This window comes from Eurosta solidaginis, chromosome 2, assembly GCF_040869045.1.
Source record: "Eurosta solidaginis isolate ZX-2024a chromosome 2, ASM4086904v1, whole genome shotgun sequence".
NCBI lineage: Eukaryota > Metazoa > Arthropoda > Insecta > Diptera > Tephritidae > Eurosta > Eurosta solidaginis.
In genome coordinates, this window is record NC_090320.1 from 209,077,903 (window position 1) to 209,100,291 (window position 22,389).

Sequence of the window (22,389 nt, forward strand, 5' to 3'; positions counted from 1 at the left end):
AAAAGTAGAAATTTTAGTTGTATTTATACTAGTTGTGTGCAAGTTTGCCTGGATAGTATTAATATAATTTCACATACCTTAGGAGGTGGCTTTGACGGCACAAACTGAAATGATACTAAAATAACTTTTGCATTTATATAAAATTCTTTGTTCTCTTCAGAAGAATAAATGGTTAATATAATTTACGCATTTTGGTTTAGGTTGACAGATATTTCTTACCCTGATTTAGTACTTACTTTCACCTATTTCAGCTCCAAATACGAAATCTCGCATGTCACCAAAGATGTTTTCAAAAAACTTTAATAATTTGTTGTTGTTTAATCGGCCTATTGATTTATCTTACAAATCAGGGGGTTCAAATAGAGCTCAAGGCCTTAACCATAAATTAGCAGCTCCCGAAAAGTATTTATACAACGACCTATAGCATTTGCCTTAAAGTTTTTTTTTCTTCTATTCAAATGTAATTTTTTTCTTTTTTTTTCAATAACAAAAAATATAACTAATTGACAAGCGTTGATGTTTTTGTCGACTTGGGAGTTACAATGAATCTTAAACTTAGTTTCAACCCCCATATTAATGCCACAGTCAATAAAGCGAGAGGAGTTTTAGCGAAAAGATGGCGAAAAGAGTTTTTACATCATTGGTGAGGCCGATATTAGAATATGGATCGATAACTTAAAATCCGCGTTATCAAGTTCATGTGGGTAGGCTAGAGTCAAATGCAAAAACTGTTTTTACTTTTCGCCTTGAGAAATCGTCAATGGAACTCTCCGTATAATCTGCCTCCCTACACTAATCGGTTAAAACTAATAACTCTTCCTACCCTTGCAAGTCGTAGAGAAATCCTAGGTGTAATATATATGGCTAAACTATTAAATGGATCGATTTCAAGTCCATTTCTTTTGAACGAAGTAAACTTGAATGTTCCATGCCGAGTTTCAAGGCATTATAAACTTATAATTCTTAAAAAATGCAGAAGCAATTTCCAACTAAACCAACCTTTTCTATGTTTTTGTGAAGACTATAACTCTCACTCGAGAATAATTGATGTTTCGGACTCGCTTTTTGCCATACAAAAAAAAAAAATGTTAAAAAATCTATTGTATTTGTGAATCTATATTTCTCAGCTGATGAGCTTCTCTGTAGCTGAGCAGTTTTAGATCTCGACGCTTAAGAAGCCACTGCCTCCCAAAGACTCTGTAACAATAAAAATTAAAAATTATAAATTACAAACATAAATAAAAATAATAATTATGTAGTACAAAAAAACGGCTTACAATTTTCAAGTCACCCAAGTACAGCGTTATTTATATGAACGTACAATTTAATGAGACAATTGATGTGAAAACAGATTTAACTTTTTCTTAAATATTTACAAATCACATCAAAAGAATTTACATAAATAATCGATTTCAACTGATGTTAAAATAAATATATCAGACATGCTTTTGAATATGCAAATAAAATAAAATCTAAATAAATGTGTACGCCTACAGTGGGGGATCTAGGACCTAAAATTGTTTAGTGGCTAAATGGATGCATACATTTGGGCTGATAACTTTTTTTCTGGTTGGTTGTGTGATTGCATTGAGATTCCAATGTAGTCATATTAAATCGTTTCCGAGATTGTCGGGCTTGTACCTTGTTAGTGCTTGTTACCAGAACGTACCGAATCTCTATCCGTCAAAGGACCATCAACATCGATAACACTCTCCAAAACCCTAGGGAAGTGCCTTTTTTGCAACAAAAACAACAAAAACAACTTTTTATTACAGCCAGTTAAATAAATTAATTCCTAAAACCGAGCATCTAGCAAAAATCTAAAACGTCAATCCGCAACTGAATGCATACACTAATAAGTACGTTATACATAAACACCAATATATTGTACAAACTTATTGCTTAATTGTCAGCCAGTGATTATGGATTAAATAAAATTGTGACAAAAAACATACTTTATCTATGATCTTGCAGCTTATTGCATGTTATTGTATATCATGGATATGGTAATAACAAATATGCAAATTTCTGAAAATATTTATTGAATAAAAAATACAATAAAAATATATTGAAACAGACGAGTAGTTAAACATATATATGTACATTTCCCCGCCAGCAGATAATTTTATAGTTTATGGCTACGAAGTAACCAGTTCGATATGTTTTGAAAAAGATATCTTACTATGAAGAACTTCGGCACTCAAGAAGTTAGCCCTATGATAAAAAAAAACATAAAAAGGCCCTCAGAGACACCCACAAAAAGTCGACAAATTAGTATGCCAACAATTTTCCGGTGGAGTCCGTGACTGAGGAAAATAACCTTCTTAGGGAGACGCGCGTTACTCTCGGTCACTTTGATCTGGATACTGTAATACTGATACAGAATCAATATCGTTTTAATAACTATCAGTCCTATCAAAATAGTTTCTAAAAACTGAATTTATTTCATATATGAATGACGTTTCTTTTTGGGAGAACAATTTTTCCTGAAAGCAGATATGAATTGGGAAATATCTTTGGCGACATTTCTGTCTTATCCTGTTAGTGACTTGTGACATAGAATGAGCTAGAAGAATCATGGAAGTGCATGAAAAAACGTGTTTGGTCTCTATAAAGCAGCTTGCATAATCCCCTGAGTACTTGTTTCTAGTATTGTATATTTGTTTTACAACACACACTTGATACGAAAATATTCTCCTAACTTTTGGAAAATTTTCATATTTTCCTTCTTGACTATTTATTTATAGATTATACACAAAGTTTACGCTTGGTCGAAGTGCGAATACCAAACTACGTTGTAAAAGGCTCATCTGCACAATTAGAATGTCTTTACGATCTAGACGGCGAGTCGCTGTACTCGGTGAAGTGGTACAAAGATGGTAACGAGTTTTATCGCTACGTGCCACGGGACATGCCGCCCGCGCAAACATTTCTGCTGCCAGGTGTAGCGGTTGAGGTGAGTGAAAAAATATATTTATGTATATGTATTCAAATTTAATATTGCAACGTATTTCAGGGATTTTTTTATTCCTTGCCTTATGCTATCGAACGAATCATTGAATAGACAAATAAGCAAAGTCAAATTTTCTGTATGCAGATTGCTCTTTATTTAAAGCACTACTATGGTAGTAGAATTTCACAATTAAATGTATTCGCGTACTTCACTTATAGTGTGTTAAATAAAATCAATCTTATTGACTTCTTCCCAGACTGCGCTGATTATATAACTTTAAGCTTCCTGGTTCGCCTATTTATCCAATTATGTCGACTTTTCGCAAAGAGTCTTTGTGATAATTGGCTTATTTATTTCTTTCATATCTCTGCATCTCATACTCACTGTTGTCTTGTGTCTATATGTGTCAGTAATGTTGTTTGCGCTCTTTGTTCCTGTGTACAGATATTTATCATGTCATATACCTGCCGTGTGCATGTGTGCATAGCTATTTTTTGTCTCATCTGCTTAAATTTTTGTTGTGGCTGTGCAACATTTAATTATGGTGGACAGATTGCATGGAGCGAGCCGGTAATTACAATTCTTTATACTCCATTCGGACATAGCTGTAAGCGTTTTCCAGTATATTGAGAGTACTACATGGACAGCTACCTGACAAAACCATAATAACATTTGCTTGGGCGACTAGTAGCTTCGGCAGACCGCCTATGAATTACTTCCGCTCAGAAGGATTTCGCTTACATGATCCCCTACTACTTACCAGTGTTTCTTAGCTGACTTGATGCCCACCCATACAAGAGAAGATCACAGGTGCTTAGCTGAACTCCATATTCACCATAGCCATCTATATCCGGCTGTGTTGTACCAGTTCGGAAAAAGAGATCTTCGTGATAGTCATACTTGAGCTCAAGGCTCAAATAACCGCTTGGATGTCACAAAATACAGTATTTCGCTTCGGACTTGAATACCATCTTATAAAGAGAGTGTGCACAGTTGCTGATAGTCTTCAGCTGGTGCCAACGACACTCCTGCAACAATACAAGCGAACTTAGCACAGCTTCCTATCAAAAATAATCTAAAAATGTTTAATTCTACCTCCCAAAATTCCGAATTTCACTCTATCAAGGGGAGTGCTGAAAGCGAGGAATTCAAATCAATTAATGGAAAACAATGTAGACAGAAAAAAAAAATCAATCTTACATGTTTAAAGGAGAAAGTGAAACGACAAAGGAAAAGAAGTACATGTAAAGACGATAAAACAGGAGGAGGATTAAGTAAAATAATTTAAAAAAATTTTTAAGTTAAACGGTTTTATTGAAAACAATACTTATAGCTAAGCGTGGGGCAGTTAAGGGCGAGCAGTTTAATGTGAGTTATAAGGGAGTAATTTGATGTGCTTGTAGGCGTAGGAGTCGTGGGACAATGGATGACGTACCCGACTCAAACGTTTGGGGTTGCGGGTTCAAAGCCCACTGCAACCAAGCGTTTTTTTAAATTTATTTTTATTTTTATTTTATAAATTATTATTTTAATGGACTGTATTTTATTTTCATTTAGTTTAGTGTGTACCTAAATCACGGGAGGGTGCAAAGTACTGGTACACCTTTATGTGTTTAGTTTATGGTGTATTTAAAACACGGGACGATGCAAAGCATCGATATACCTTTATATATTTATAATATCTTTATCTTAATGTATTCAATTTATTAAGTTTATTATTTTTATACTCAGTTGAGCAGAGCACACAGAGTATATTAACTTTGATTGGATAACGGTTGGTTGTACAGGTATAAAGGAATCGAGATAGATATATACTTCCATATATCAAAATCATCAGTATCGAAAAAAAAATTTGATTGAGCCATGCCCGTCCGTTCGTCCGTCCGTCCGTTAACACGATAACTTAAGTAAATTTTGAGGTATCTTGACGAAATTTGGTACGTATGTTCCTGGGCGCTCATCTCAGATCGCTATTTAAAAGGAACGATATCGGACTATAACCACGCCCACTTTTTCGATATCGAAAATTTCGAAAAATTGAAAAAGTGCGATAATTCATTACCAAAGACGGATAAAGCGATGAAACTTGGTAGATGCGTTGAACTTATGACGCAGAATAGAAAATAAGTAAAATTTTGGACAACGGGCGTGGCACCGCCCACTTTTAAAAGAAGGTAATTTAGAAGTTTTGCAAGCTGTAATTTGGCATTCGTTGAAGATATCATGATGAAATTTGCCAGGAACGTTACTTGTATTACTATATGTATGCTTAATAAAAATTAGCAAAATCGGAGAACGACCACGCCCACTTAAAAAAAAAATTTTTTTAAAGTGAAATTTTTACAAAAAATTTAATATCTTTACAGCATATAAGTAAATTATGTCAACATTCAACTCCAGTAATGATATGGTGCGACAAAATACAAAAACAAAAGAACATTTCGAAATGAGCGTGGCTCCGCCCTTTTTCATTTGATTTGTCTAGGATACATTTAATGCCATAAGTCGAACAAATATTTACCAATCCTTGTGAAATTTGGTTGGCTCTTAGATTCTAGGACGATAACTGTTTCCTGTGAAAAAGGGCGAAAACGGTTGAAGCCACGCCCAGTTTTTACACACAGTAGATCGTCTGTCCTTCCGCTCGGCCGTTAACACGATAACTTGAGCAAAAATCGATATATCTTTACTAAACTCAGTTCACATAATTATCTGAACACACTTTGTATTGGTATAAAAAATGGCCGAAATCCGACTATGACCACACCCACTTTTTCGATTTCGAATATTACGAAAAATGAAAAAAATGCCATAATTCTTTACCAAATACGAAAAAAGGAATGAAGCATGGTAATGGTATTGGTTTATTGACGCAAAATATAACTTTAGAAAAATACTTTGTAAAATGGGTGTGACACCTACCATATTAAGTAGCAGAAAATGAAAAAGTTCTGTAGGTCGAAATCGAAAGCCCTTGGAATCATGGCAGGAATACTGTTCGTGGTATCACATATATAAATAAATTAGCGGTATCCGACAGATGATGTTCTGGATCACCCTGGTCCACTTTTTGGTCGAAATCTCGAAAACGCCTTCACATATACAACTACCAAAACTCCCTTTTAAAATTCTTATTAATACCTTTAATTTGACACCCATATTGTAGAAACGCATTATAGAGCCACCCCTGCTCCACCTTTATAGCAATATCTCGTAAAGGCGTCCACCCATAGAACTAAGGCCCACTCTCTTTTAAAATACTCATTAACACCTTTCAATTGATACCCATATCGTACAAACAAATTCTAGAGTCAGCCCTAGTCCACCTTTATGGCAATATCTCGTAAAGGCGTCCACCCATAGAACTAAGGCCCACTCCCTTTTAAAATACTCATTAACACCTTTCGTTTGATACCCATATTGTATAAACGCATTCTAGAGTCAACCCTGGTCCACCTTTAAAACGATATCCTGAAAAGGCGTCCACCTATAGAACTAAGGCCCACTCCATTTTAAAATACTCATTAACACCTTTCGTTTGACACCCATATTGTACAAACGCATTCTAGAGTCACCCCTGTTCCGCCTTTATAACGATATCCCGAAAAGGGGTCCACCTATAGAGCTAAGGCCCACTCCCTTTTAAAATACTCATTAACACCTTTCATTTGATACACATGTCATACAAACAAATTCTAGAGTCACTCCTGGTCCGCCTTTATGGCGATATCTTGAAAAACCGTCCGCCTATAGAACTAAGACCCACTCCCTTTTAAAATACTCATTAACACCTTTCATTTGATACCCATATCGTACAAACAAATTCTAGAGTCACCCCTGGTCCACCTTTATGGCGATATCTCGAAAAGCCGTCCGCCCATAGAACTAAGGCCCACTTCCTTTTAAAATACTCATTAACACCTTTCATTTGATACCCATATCGTACAAACAAATTCTAGAGTCACCCCTGGTCCACCTTTATGGCGATATCTCGAAAAGGCGTCCACCTATAGAACTAAGGCCAACGCCCTTTTAAAAAACTCATTAACACCTTTCTTTTGAAACCCATATCGTACAAACAAATTCTAGAGTCACCCCTGGTCCACCTTTATGGCGATATCTCGAAAAGCCGTCCGCCCATAGAACTAAGGCCCACTTCCTTTTAAAATACTCATTAACACCTTTCATTTGATACCCATATCGTACAAACAAATTCTAGAGTCACCCCTGGTCCACCTTTATAGCGATATCTCGAACGCCCATAGAACTAAGGCCCACTTCCTTTTAAAATACTCATTAACACCTTTCATTTGATACCCATATCGTACAAACAAATTCTAGAGTCACCCCTGGTCCACCTTTATGGCGATATCTCGAAAAGGCGTCCACCTATAGAACTAAGGCCAACGCCCTTTTAAAAAACTCATTAACACCTTTCTTTTGAAACCCATATCGTACAAACAAATTCTAGAGTCACCCCTGGTCCACCTATATGGCGATATCTCGAAAAGCCGTCCGCCCATAGAACTAAGGCCCACTTCCTTTTAAAATACTCATTAACACCTTTCATTTGATACCCATATCGTACAAACAAATTCTAGAGTCACCCCTGGTCCACCTTTATGGCGATATCTCGAAAAGCCGTCCGCCCATAGAACTAAGGCCCACTTCCTTTTAAAATACTCATTAACACCTTTCTTTTGAAACCCATATCGTACAAACAAATTCTAGAGTCACCCCTGGTCCACCTTTATGGCGATATCTCGAAAAGGCGTCCACCTATAGAACTAAGGCCAACGCCCTTTTAAAAAACTCATTAACACCTTTCTTTTGAAACCCATATCGTACAAACAAATTCTAGAGTCACCCCTGGTCCACCTTTATGGCGATATCTCGAAAAGCCGTCCGCCCATAGAACTAAGGCCCACTTCCTTTTAAAATACTCATTAACACCTTTCATTTGATACCCATATCGTACAAACAAATTCTAGAGTCACCCCTGGTCCACCTTTATGGCGATATCTCGAAAAGCCGTCCGCCCATAGAACTAAGGCCCACTTCCTTTTAAAATACTCATTAACACCTTTCTTTTGAAACCCATATCGTACAAACAAATTCTAGAGTCACCCCTGGTCCACCTTTATGGCGATATCTCGAAAAGCCGTCCGCCCATAGAACTAAGGCCCACTTCCTTTTAAAATACTCATTAACACCTTTCATTTGATACCCATATCGTACAAACAAATTCTAGAGTCACCCCTGGTCCACCTTTATGGCGATATCTCGAACGCCCATAGAACTAAGGCCCACTTCCTTTTAAAATACTCATTAACACCTTTCATTTGATACCCATATCGTACAAACAAATTCTAGAGTCACCCCTGGTCCACCTTTATGGCGATATCTCGAAAAGCCGTCCGCCCATAGAACTAAGGCCCACTTCCTTTTAAAATACTCATTAACACCTTTCATTTGATACCCATATCGTACAAACAAATTCTAGAGTCACCCCTGGTCCACCTTTATGGCGATATCTCGAAAAGGCGTCCACCTATAGAACTAAGGCCAACGCCCTTTTAAAAAACTCATTAACACCTTTCTTTTGAAACCCATATCGTACAAACAAATTCTAGAGTCACCCCTGGTCCACCTTTATGGCGATATCTCGAAAAGCCGTCCGCCCATAGAACTAAGGCCCACTTCCTTTTAAAATACTCATTAACACCTTTCATTTGATACCCATATCGTACAAACAAATTCTAGAGTCACCCCTGGTCCACCTTTATGGCGATATCTCGAACGCCCATAGAACTAAGGCCCACTTCCTTTTAAAATACTCATTAACACCTTTCATTTGATACCCATATCGTACAAACAAATTCTAGAGTCACCCCTGGTCCACCTTTATGGCGATATCTCGAAAAGGCGTCCACCTATAGAACTAAGGCCAACGCCCTTTTAAAAAACTCATTAACACCTTTCTTTTGAAACCCATATCGTACAAACAAATTCTAGAGTCACCCCTGGTCCACCTTTATGGCGATATCTCGAAAAGCCGTCCGCCCATAGAACTAAGGCCCACTTCCTTTTAAAATACTCATTAACACCTTTCATTTGATACCCATATCGTACAAACAAATTCTAGAGTCACCCCTGGTCCACCTTTATGGCGATATCTCGAAAAGCCGTCCGCCCATAGAACTAAGGCCCACTTCCTTTTAAAATACTCATTAACACCTTTCTTTTGAAACCCATATCGTACAAACAAATTCTAGAGTCACCCCTGGTCCACCTTTATGGCGATATCTCGAAAAGGCGTCCACCTATAGAACTAAGGCCAACGCCCTTTTAAAAAACTCATTAACACCTTTCTTTTGATACCCATATCGTACAAACAAATTCTAGAGTCACCCCTTGTGCACCTTTATGGCGATATCTCGAAAAGCCGTCCGCCTATAGAACTAAGGCCCACTCCCTTTTAAAATACTCATTAACACCTTTCATTTGATACCCATATCGTACAAACAACACATTCCAGGGTTATCCTAGGATCATTTTCCTACATGGTGATTTTCCCTTATTTTGTCTCCATAGGTCTCAACTGAGTATGTAATGTTCGGTTACACCCGAACTTCCTTACTCATTAATTTTATTTATGGTGTACTTAAGACATGGGAGGATGCAAAAAGCCCTTGGTACACCTTTATTTATTTAATGTGGGACGAGCACAGGGAACTCTGAGGTTTCGCTCTAATGAGCCATCTCATCTTCTATTTGAAGACCCCTTTCAAAATGTGATGTGGAGGCGAGCACTGGGCTCCGAGGTATTGGCACCCCATCTTCTACTCGAAGAACCTCAATTTTAAATTAAAAGCTAAAACTATGTCTTTAGAATATTTCATAAGCCGGATGAGAACTTCAGCGCTTATGAAACAAACGAAAGAAAAAAACTCATAGTTTAAGTCGCTTAAACAACTTACTTGAAGTATTAATAATACTAAAAGCTAGAAAATAATTGGGTAGGTCCTAGGTACTAGTCATTACACTCCTCACCAATCTAGGGCGTTGGTCAGACAATTAAATAAAAGCGTTGGGCGCGTGAAATTTCTTAAAATGTGTGGCGTAGCATACATGACTAAGGTTCAGTTGGTCTTATATATGATTATCAATAGAAATTTGACGCTTCCAATGCTTTTATTTAATTGTCTGATCAACGCTATAGATTGCTAAGGAGTGTGATGACTATTACCTAGGACCTACATAATTATTTTTTAGCTTTTCGTATTATTATTATTTAATTCTTACATTTCAATAAAACCGTTTAACTTAAACATTTTTTTAAATTATTTTATTTTCAAGTTTTTAGTCTTTATTTAATTGCCTATTATTTCTTATTTAGTTCATTTAGTAACTCATTATTACAAGGACTTTTTCCTGACAATTTGTTACAATCTAAGTCCTCAATACATAATCCTTCCAAAGACTTTACTCGACTCTGCCCACGTATGCTTGTCCCTCCTCCAACTCCAAAATATTTTGATGTCACTTCTACCGGACTGTATGTAATATTTGTTCCAAAAATGAGCCAAATCGGCCATCATAAGTCGCTTTCTATTCATGTATGTATTATGTGTTCCAAATATGGACCAAATCGGACCACAAATAAGATTTTATTGAATATCTTGATCTTTTCGCCACCTAGCGGCGATTTTTTTCATATGTCGCTTTCGACTCTTGTATGTATTATGTGTTCCAAATATGAGCCAAATCGGAGCATTAATACGATTTTTGTGAATATCTCGAACCTTACGCCACCTAGCAGCGATTTTTTTCTTATTATTGCATTGTTATCGGGTTCTGAACTATATTCCAAGTTTCAAGCTTGCAGCTTATCGGGAATTTACTTAAATTTCAATTAAAAAATTCGTTCACAACGGCCTTGCATGCGGCCGTGCTTCCTGCCTGTCAAGTCAAGCTAAATAAAACCGTTTAACCCTTATGGGTACACATAGGTCTGGCCAGACCTATACGAATTTTAACTGCATTTTTCACATAGAAATTTAAAAGCTACGCACCTGAGATCTTGCGATATCCTCAACGCACCTATTAGCTGTAATTATGAAATAAAAAAGTTAAAAAATATTTGTAAGTTTCGACTTTATTACGAATTTAAGAAACTTATATCTTAACCGTACACCATAGGTCCAGCCAGACCTATGAGGCAATGAGTGTAACAATTAATAAAATGTTTGCTTTTTATTCACCATCACTTTGAATAAAACGGTAAAAATGCTAAATCAAATAGAAATTGTAACTGATTCAAAAAATATTCTGCCAGTTGACATCATAGAGCGCTCAGTTGTGGTAAAATTTTTATTTTATTCTTGTTTTCTGTGAAAAACTGGAACCAAAAATGTCGGAAAATTTTGAATATATCTCAGCAGCAATGCTCAGCCGGTAACATCTCTCTTTTTATTATTATTTATTTATTTGTCAGAAACTTTTCATGTTTATTTAGTATGTCGAAGGAGCAGCGAACAAATTATTTTGAGCGTCTTGTAGAGCATGTCACATCCAGAGATGAGGATGGGAATGGGGACACCGAAGATTTACCTGGCCTTGAGTCTGACGGAGATGGAAATTTATTTGGTGGTGAGTATGCTTCAGATGTCGAGGATGAAAACGGGCTTGAAGTGGAAAGCGATCCTGAAGGCTTGGATGACGACGATGAGCGCGAAGGATATGTTGGAGTTCCCGACCAAACAAATTTTTTTTGTAGCTCCCGATGGAACAAAATGGAGTAAGACTCCACGTCCATCTGGTTGTGTTCGCAGCCACAATATATTGAGAGTAGCAGGTGGAACTGCGAAGAGTTCTTTGTCCTCAAGTCCACTTAAAATATTCAAGTCTATTATAACTGAGGAAGTGATAGTTATTATTATGCGACATACAAATAGAAAAGCTTTGAAAGTAATTGAAATTTTCAATCAGAAAAAAAGTCCGAAAAAACCAAAGCAATGGAAAATGGTTGATGAAAACGAGCTGTACGCCTACATCGGAATTTTGCTAGCGGCAGGACTGAACCGTGCAAATATGCAGCACTGCTCAGAGTTGTGGAGACCAGATTCTTTGCCAATCTATAGAGCCGCTATGTCCATACAATGATTTAAAGCTATAACTGCATTTATAAGATTTGACGACGAAAGAACGCGTGTTTCACGCCAGGATAATGATAAAGCTGCGCCCATTCGTGACATTTGGACTATGCTAAATACACAATTGGATAACTTTATAAGCCAACAGTAAATAAAACTGTAGGTGAACAGTTGTTCCCATTCAGAGGGCGTACAAAATTTACGCATTATATACCATCGAAGCCCGCCAAGTATGGCATTAAAATATTTTGGGCCTGTGACGCTACCAATTCCTATCCCTTGAAGGGAATTTTGTACACTGGCAAGGAACGAAATCAGCCAAGAGATGTCAATCAAGGCGAGCGTAGTTTGTTAAGCCTTACAAATAAATACCGTTTTTCTGGAAGAACCGTCATTGCTGATAATTTTTTTAACACTCTGAATGGCGTCCATAAATAGAAAGATGCAGGACTAGCTTATGTTGGAACTCTACGACGTAACAAAAAATATATTCCAAAGGAAATGTTGGCTATAAAATCCTGCCCGGTATTATCCATAGAATTCGGGTTTCTGGACAACGTTAGTCTCATATCCTATGTCCCAAAAAAGAATAAATGTGTTTGTTTATTATCTTCTCTTCATGAAGACAACACAACCAGTGGGCAACTGCAAAAACCTGATGCGATTCTGTTTTATAATAAAACGAAATGTGCCGTTGACGTAATGGATCAAATGTTAGGAAAATATACATGCAAAAGGCTTTCTTCCACAATATGTTGGATGTGGCTGCACTGGCATCTTACGTTATAAAAAATCAAATAGAGAAATGCAAAGCAACCGTTGCACGACGTATTTTCCTAAAAGATTTGGTAAAAGCGCTAGTACATCCTCAAGTCGAAAAACATATGAATAATCCTCAGGTGATGAAACAGTATACATCACGGTCAGCCATAGAAGCTTATTTTGGTGGCCCTATTGCTTCTAAAGTATCTGCACCAAGTACAAGTGGCACTTCAAGTGGAAAAAAATCTTGCAAAATATGCTATAATAATGACAAATTGCAAAGAAAAACGCGATTTGTTTGTATGAGTTGTTTAGATCCTGTTTGTCTTCAACATTCGGAGCAGCTCCAGAGGTGCCACAAATGCATAAGTGAAGAAAATGAAAAAAAAATTATCTATATACATATTTATGAACATTTAGAAAAAGCTGAATAATAAGAAATTTATAAATATTTAAATTTCTTTGCTTTTATTCATGAAGTCGTGAAATTTTTACAATTTTCCTTACAAACTGCATATAGGTCTGCCCAGACCTATCGTGTACGGTATAAGGAATATGAAACTGGTAGGTATACCCATAAGGGTTAAAAAAGAAAGGTGTAATAACAATGTCGATAATGAAGTGGATGACAATAAAGATGTTTATAGTTATCGTCACGTTTGCGAAGCTAAGGCAAGGCAAGGAAAGTAAGTAAAGGAAAGAGAAGGAAAGGTAAAAAGAAATGAAAGGGAGAGGAAAGGAAAGATTAGAAGTCGATTTGGAAGAAAAGTTATTGGTTATTTAACGAAAAGATATTCACTTGTTATAAAACAGTTTTTGATATGTTATCGGAATTTTATAGATTTCAGCTCGCGAAGTTATCGTCTGTTGATCGAAAAGTTGTAGATAAGTTTCAAAAAATTATCGATTTGATATCGAAAAGTTGTCTATAAGTTTTCAAAAAATTATCGATTTAATATCGAAAAATTAACCGAGAATCATCAGCTTGCCATCGGAGGGTTGTCGATTTGTTACCGGAAAGTTATTGATTCATTATCCAACGAATTCCGAGATTACTTAGTACTCCGACGTTTTTTTTAAGTTATTGCGGGACCCTTCCAACATAAGCTTCATATTTTGTGGCGGGTTTTGCGACTTTTATTTTGGACGCAATCTGTTCCATATATAAAGGTACGCCTTTGCTTGAAACTTAAAAGATAACCGTGATTATATTTTCAATGATCACACAACCATCACTTTTGTGTAAATTTTTCTTTAAAAAAATTGGGTGTTCACGTGAATTTCGAAAGCTACCAGCGCATGTCCGTAGTGATAAAGTTAGTAAGAGTGTATTAGTATGTACAAAAAGAAGTGAAAGTGCAACTGCATAAGCTTTCCCTTACTCTATGCATATTTCCTACTGATAAATGGTAACTACGAATACGCTAAAACGTACGATACGTCACGTACTCAATAAGGCATTGAAAAGTTTCCGATCTTTGTGCAACGAGAACTCCACCAAAAACGATAAATTTCAGCAAAAAGTACGTATAGCAGAAACGTGAGTGCTATGCCGTTAAAAGGCAAAGTAAAAAAACCTTGAATTTGGCAGCTAGTTTAGTTGGTTGTTGGTTTTTTTTTGTTTCGTTGTAATGCAAATGTGCGCAGGAGTTTTATTTATTTTGGATAAACTACATGAGCAAGTAAGAAGTTAGGACAGTGGTGCACACGAGGGCTTCGAAAAATAGTTCGGCGTTCACCAACATTTTTTGTAGTGGTCACGTTAGAATACAGTTTATCATTTAAATATCTTAGGCATAATATATATAAAAGAACTTCAGACTTTGTAGTTGAAACTTATTTTACTCATTCACATAAAAAATTTCTCGAAGCATTTACAAAAATTCTCACTATACAACAAAAGTAATTGCTAACATATTTTGTGTCTTATGATTTTGTTTTAAAGCGGTTTTTAATTGTGAAAAATGTTTGAAAAGTACGAACGAATGGGAAAAGTAATGTTAGTTACAAAGTGTGATAGCACTCATAGCCAAAGAAAATGTAGAACTCTTCTGTTTATGCCTTGCTTGCCACAAAAATTAAAAGCTGACTACCTTTTCATGTCAGATGGCGCTAGTGTCGCTCAATCTGCCGCTCACCATAAAAACACGTGCAATTTACTCATCATGCATAAGATTGCGTTGATTGCGTCTATATGAAAAACTTCATTCTGACGCGGCTATGAGTGCAGCGACGGATATTCAGTTAAGCAAGCAGTCAATCAGTTCAGCTTGTACTTCAAGCAGTAGACTTCCAATGCTTGAATTCTTTGCTCAAACGTGCTCCATGTAAAAGCATGGTAGGTAGGTGAAATAACTGCGACCCTGGTCGCCCAAGTAGCTATTTAAAGCCGTTTTTATGCCATGTAACTCGTCTAAAAACCTACGGAATGTCACGGTCAATGTATTACAACCAGCCAGAGTTGTTGATAAAATTAAGAATATTCGGTATTGCTATCACAGATAACCCTCTGAGGTCTTCTAGAAACGGCGTTCCAAGGAACCTTAGCCAGGCTCTAGGTAGAGCCGGGCATTTACACATAAAGTGTTCTACAGTCTCCTTGGCATTTGGATCTTTGCAGCTTCTCAGTAGTCGTTATACGGAATGCCCATCTTTTCCGCATGCGTACATACTGCCCAATGACCGGTGCAGGCTGCTATCAGTTTGCCTGTGTTAGCCCAGGATTTGTTCAGAAGACTTCTCGTCCTCTTTCCATCATAGTTTGGCCAAATGGATTTTGATATTGCCCAGGTGGTGATATTATGTAAAAGCATACTACTAAAAAAAAAGTTGTGTTTGTATTCGAAGCTCTGCTGGCAATGTGCACCACTGGGCTAGGTTGTAAATATGTACCTATCCATGTAGCTGTTCCCAAACTTTATGTGCTTACACACTTACACTAGTCTAAACACACGTGGAACTAGCTGGGGTATGTAAACTTAACATTCGTTTGCTTGCAAGTATGCATGTGGATTTAGTCTGAATTTTCACAAAAAGCGCCATGGTGCATTTCGCAGTTTTCATTGCATTTGTTTACATGCTCCCATGAAAATACGTAACTACAGAAAGTTTTCAGGATACAGGATGTACCAAAATTATGTGCTTGTTATAATAATATGGACTCATAGCATGCTTAGCACAGCTAAAGATTCCTGATGATGTCTTCAGACTGAAGTCGAAACATTGAAAATAAATAAAACAAAAATATTTCGAGTATTTTTTTTTTTAAACCACACCAAAACAAACCACACCAACCAACCAATTAGAACATTTCCTTATCCTAACGGCCAAAAATAAATAAATTAAATGAAAGCAGATTTGGCTCACGATACCATATCTAACAGTTTTTATGATAAAGCTGATAATGAGCTCACATAGACCTAGGCCGACTTGCAAAAGGCAAGCTATCTTTTTAGTTCAGAGTTATGACCTCATGGGGCACTAAACTAATACATTTTTTAAAAATTAACTCAATTGCCGTCCTGCAAGTGGGCCTAAATGTGTCCATAGTATTACCGGAATTTGACAACCAAAAGGAAAATCCTAATTAGGTACCAGGACTTATGTTATAAAACTACTCCGTACTCTTGGCGAATATTTTCCAAGACCTATATATGGGGTATTGCATTCCATTTTGACCAATTTCGAACACGACCCCTTTAGAAATGGCTGAAAGTTTTTTTTCTTTTTCTAGCTTACGAAAGACGTTTTTTAGAATTTTTTCATCCAACTCAAAAAAAGTTATGAATTTAAAAAAAAACGCCGTTTTTGTTTTCAAAATGCTATAAATTTTTCAAAAATTGACCGTTTGGGATTTTTTTTTTAAATTTTTTTAAATGTACTTTTCGGAAAAAATACAAAAAAAATTTTAAAGTTTTTTTTTTGTAATTTTTCAGTTTTTCGAGATTTTTCGAATTTCGCCATTTTACTTCTTTTTTTTCTCATAAAAAACTTCAATCAATTCTGCAATCATCCCCACTAATCCCGGAGTGGGCCGGTTATTATTATTTTTTTTATTTAATTGAAAAAAAAAAACTTTAAAAATTTTTTTGTATTTTTTCCGAAAACTAAATTTAAAAACGAAGTAGAACTCACATATACACACGCATATGGTTACACAATACAAATCCACGCGCGTATGGCTGGTGAACAGGTAGAGGATTCTAGAAGAAGACACGTCTAGATATTTGGGCAGAGAGTATAAAAGCAGCAGAAGCTGAGTTGTCCGTAATAAATTTGATTTAAGCACGATATTGGTTGCGAAGTATAAGTGTTATTGTGAAGTACTTTCAAAGTAATCTATTAAAGCCCATTTTGCTTTATAGAATATTGGAGTTATTTATTCAACAATTTAGCGATACGAGCGTTGGTATAAGGTGTAAAATAAGCGGAGTTTCCCTAAATTCGTTACAATTGGTGTCAGAAGAGGAATTGTTGCATAAATTCCGAAGATTGCGAATACAACTTGGACATGGCAAAGTTAAGTGAATTAAAGATGCAGCAACTGAAAAAGGATTTGGATAACCGTGGATTGAATACATCCGGCAATAAGATCGAACTTCAAGCACAGCTACCAAAGTTATTGGAGTTGGAAGGAATTAGTGTGGACGAGTATGTCTTTTATCCGGATGGGGATGAGACAGCAACAAAAATTTAACAGAAAAACGAAATATCGCAGACAGTTAGGAGCACAGACTTGAACATGATTTTGGCTGCAATATCTGCTCAAACCTCCAGTGTCATCTCAACTGGAAGAACAAGAGACAAATATAACTTCTCAACTGGCAGAATAGAAGACATATATGGCATCCCAACTGGAATCGCAGGAGAACGGTATAACATCCAAGATGGAAGAACAAGAAACGCGTATTTCAGAAATGTTGACACAGATTACATCTAAGATTGAAGAATAAGAGGCACGAATATCCGAAATGTCGGCGCAAATTTCAGCGCAGATATCATCGCAAATCTCTGCTCAACTGGAAGAGCAAGAAGGACGTATTTCCTCGAAGTAGGAGGCGCAGGATACAAAAATTTTACAACTCGAAGACAAAATCGATGCCGAGATTGAAATATTGAGAGATCGTATACAGGAGTTGCAACTAAATCGCCCAGCAGTTTCACCGAGTAACCCAAAGTTAAAACCACCATCCTTTGATGGTTCTGTTCCTTTCCAGATGTTTAAGCGTCAGTTTGAGAAGACCGGAACAGTGAACAACTGGAATGCTGAAGATAAAGTTGCAAATCTATTCGTAGGATTGAAGGGCCCAGTAGCCGAAATCCTACAGACGATTCGCGAAGGTGGGCGGAACAACTATGAAGCATTGATGGTTGCTGTAGAAGGACGTTACTGAAGCGAACACAGGAAACAGATCTACCGTATAGAATTGCAAAACCGCTACCAAAAATCTAATGAGACTTTGCAGGAGTTTGCCTCAGACATTGGAAAATTGGCTCATCTTGCAAATGCGGACGCACCTGTGGAATACACTGAAAGGCTAAAGATTCAGAATTTTAGAAATGGCATACGGGACGTCGAAACAAAGTGAGCTACATACGCAAGCCCAAAGCAAACCATATCCCATGCACTAACTCGCAGCAGAAAAGCGATGATATCGTCAAATGCTTTAAGTGTGGAAAGCCAGGACATATTGCACGTTATTGCAGTACCAACCCTAATAGTTCCAACAATGTGGACTCGCTAACTTGTACGAAATGTTTTTCCGCACTGGACTTGAAAAGCGGCTACTGGCAAGTGGAGGGGAAGGAGGAAGACAAATACAAAACAGTTTGCAGTGATGCCTTCTGGACTTTGTAATGCACCAGCTACTTTTGAGAGACTCATAGACCAGGTACTGAGAGGACTACATTGGAAAACATACTTGGTGTACCTGGACAACATCATCGTATTGGGCTAGACCTTTGATGAACATCTTAAGAACTTGGAGGAAGTTTTCCACAGAATAGCTGGCGCTGGTCTGAAACTAAGTCCCAAAAAGTGTTCGCTGTTTAAAAAGGAAGTAAATTATTTGGGTCACAAGGTAATGACAGAGGGCATGTGCACTGCGAATGAAAAGATAGAAGCTGAAAAAGATTGGCCAAGACCACAGGACTTGCATGAATTAAGAAGTTTCCTTGGGTTGTGCACATATTACCGCCGGTTTGTACCAAACTTTACCAGCGTAGCATATAGCATCCTCGGGCTTACAAAAAAAAAATAAAGTTTTGGAATGGAAGAAGGAGCAAGAAGAGGGATTAAAAACATTGAAAAAGCATTTGTGCACTGCCCCAATGTTGGAATATCCGATTCCAGGAGCAACGTTTAATCTAGATACAGATGCCAGCAGATATGCTATAGGAGGCGTTTATCACAACTGGTCGATGGACAGCAGAAGGTAGTTGCCTATTACAGCCGATCAGTTGGAAAACCAGAAAGGAACTATTGCGTTACACGGAGAGAGCTGTTGGCATTGGTAGAGTGCATTAAACATTTTCACAAGTACCTCTGCGGGCAGCGATTCCGCGCCAGGACATATCACGCAGCGTTAAAATGGCTCTTGCAGTTCCGTAACCCAGAGGGACAATTGGCATGGTTGATCGAGCGACTACAAAGCTAGTAGAGGATTCTAGAAGAAGAAACGTATAGACATTTGGACAGAGATTATAAAAGCAGCAGAAGCTGAGTAGTTCGTAATCAGTTTGATTTAAGCACGTTATTGGTTGCATAAGTGTTATTGTGAAGTACTTTCAAAGTAATCTAATAAATACCATTTTGCATTATTGAATATTGGAGTTATTTGTTCAACAATTTAGCGATACGACCATTAGTAGAAGGTGCAAAATAAGCGGAGTTTCCCTAAATTCGTTACAATATAATAATTGGATACATAGTTAATTCAAAAAGTAGCCTCTTAAATAGTGTTTGAATGAGTCTCTAGATATTTTGGTATCGACTTGTGAATATATAACATTAAATAGCGACATAAACTTATGAATCGGTTCATTCAAGCCATATGTGGTTCTTGGAAACCTAAAGTGAAATATAGGCATATCTCTGAGAGGTCTGGCAGGAACGTTAAAATATAGAAGCAATTTTAATTCAGGAGAATCTATCCTCCTATTTATGATGTCATTGATAAAGATGACGCCTTGCATTTTCCTCCTACTGCAAAGGCTCTCTAAGTTTAAAATTCTACACCGAAGGCTATATAAGGGCAAAGAGTGTGATGAGTACATTCGACGAAGCTAAGTTTTCTGGTGAAGATTTTCTGAACTCTTTCTATTCGGTTGGAATTTACGATAGATTCCGGATCCCAAACAAAGCCTGCATATACGATAAGGGGTCGTACAAAGCTAGAGAAAAGGCTTTTGAGAGTCCACGGGTCGAGAAATTCCCTTACGTTTCATTTTATGAAACCAAGTTTAGAATTGGCTGCGGAGATTATATGTTCCCTGTGATGGTCAAATGTCCTTTAGAGTTACACCACACTGTAAGCGAATTAAGGTCATTTTGCAGATTTAAGCAATCTTCAAGGCGTCTAACAGGGTGATAGAGCTTCAGGTCGTCGGCGTAAAGCAATCATTTGCCATATTTTGAAATGTCTACATCATTGATGAATATCGTGAAAAGTAATGGGTCTAAATGGTTGCCTTGGGGCACACCAAAAACATCGACTCGCGAGCTGATCTCTATTGCATCCAATGCGAAATAAGTAAAGACCGCATGTTGACCTTCCGAGATAAAAGCAATGCTGTTGCGTATGGAGATGGATTTTGAAGACTGATAATTAATCATTATTAACCAGTTCGTAGACTGAATCTCTATATAAACTATATATCTTTAAAAGAAAGCATATTTAAATGTTTAAAGAAATACTAAACCGATCTTTTACACACTTATGATGCACCCTATATAAACGTCCAGCATATACCTGCTACCAAGATGTTCATTGCAGTCCTTCCTACGCAAACATACATACATTTTTTTATAACTGTAACAACTTTGGCGTCTAAAGTTCAGTGAATATGTGAGGAATTTGTTAGCCAGCAACTTCACTTTGAAGTAAAATAGTAATAAATTCACTGATTGCGGTGCATGTACTTAAAAGCAAACGATTCATGTTAGACAAACAAAGTGAGTGAGTAGTAAGCACATTGAAGTCTTAGAGGTGTACGAGTACTTAATATGTATAAAAAAGAATTATAAAATTTTGTATGTACATATGTATGTATACTACAAAATAACTAAATCCTGCACTAATAGATCAGTACACAAAATGCTATGTAAACACAATGCAATTTTTCCTAGCTACTTATTCACTTATTTAGCATTGGATAGGAAAAGTATTCCAACAAAATGCATACATACATACATATATATATATATATATGTACATAAACAAGCACACTTAGTTGACGTAGAAAGGAAGTGCATTTTTGCTGTCAATTTAGTGAGAAAGTTTGGTCAGAAAGATAAATATTACATGCAGGCAATTACCAACTAAATTTTCCACACAAAGTTATGCAAAATAAAGTTACTCATACGCCCTAGCCCACAAAACCATCTGTTAAGTTATTTATGTATGTAGCTATATAACTAAATAAATAATGCATATATTTTTTGCTGATTCTATAAAAAATCTGCCATGTCCTGTTATTTGCTTTAAATTATTTATTATTCATTTCATACATACATATTTTCCTTTTCTTTGTAGCTCCACAATTCCAGTGATGCTATTGTTACACTGCGCAATGTCAACCTACAATCGGCGGGTCGTTTCCGTTGTGAGGTTTCCGGTGAAGCGCCATCTTTTCAGACAGTCACCGAGCATGGCGATATGGTTGTGGTCTGTAAGTACACGCTTTTATATTTACTATTTTAGTTACAGTTACCTACATAAATTAATATGGAATAACTGTGTATTTTATAGGAAACTCGACTAATAATTTTTTTTTTTTTTTTTTTGTATAAAAAATAAGTGAAGTGTAGGTAGCAGTAGGCAGTGTAGAAATTAATAACAAACAAGTAAAAGTGTCTAAGTACGGGTTTAACCTAACATTATATACTCAGCGTGAGTTGCGATTGTACAGTTCATTTCAGATACACTACTTTTTCAATCCTATTTAGGCACATTTTTGACTAAAAGTATTATCAAAAGAGTGTGTGGCTTTTAACTTATATTATTTTATACGCCAACTCTTTTCCGATCCTGGGTTCACGCCCCGGGCGAAGCAACATCGAAATTTTAGAAACAAGTTTTTCAATTAGCAGATAATTTTTCTAAGAGGGGTCGCCCCTCGGCAATGTTTGGCAAGCACTCCGAGTGTATTTGTGCCATATGAAGCTCTCAGTGAAAACAAATCTGCCTTGCAGATGACGTTCGGATTCGGCATAAGATAAGTAGGTCCCGTCCCGCCAATTTTTAGGAAAAATCAAGAGGAGCACGACGTAAATTGGAAGAGAAGCTCGGCCCAAAATCT

The 22,389-nt window shown here is 36.8% G+C and overlaps 1 protein-coding gene across 1 annotated transcript in view; it reads left to right on the plus strand.

The window, feature by feature from the left end:
* The window catches only part of LOC137241798 (uncharacterized), a 128,538-nt gene that overhangs the window by 77,946 nt on the left and 28,203 nt on the right, over positions 1–22,389 (plus strand). Inside the window, exons 6-7 of the mRNA XM_067769198.1 lie at positions 2,748–2,956; positions 21,624–21,759. Coding sequence (XP_067625299.1) covers positions 2,748–2,956; positions 21,624–21,759 — 345 coding nt within the window. The remainder of the gene's footprint in view (positions 1–2,747; positions 2,957–21,623; positions 21,760–22,389) is intronic.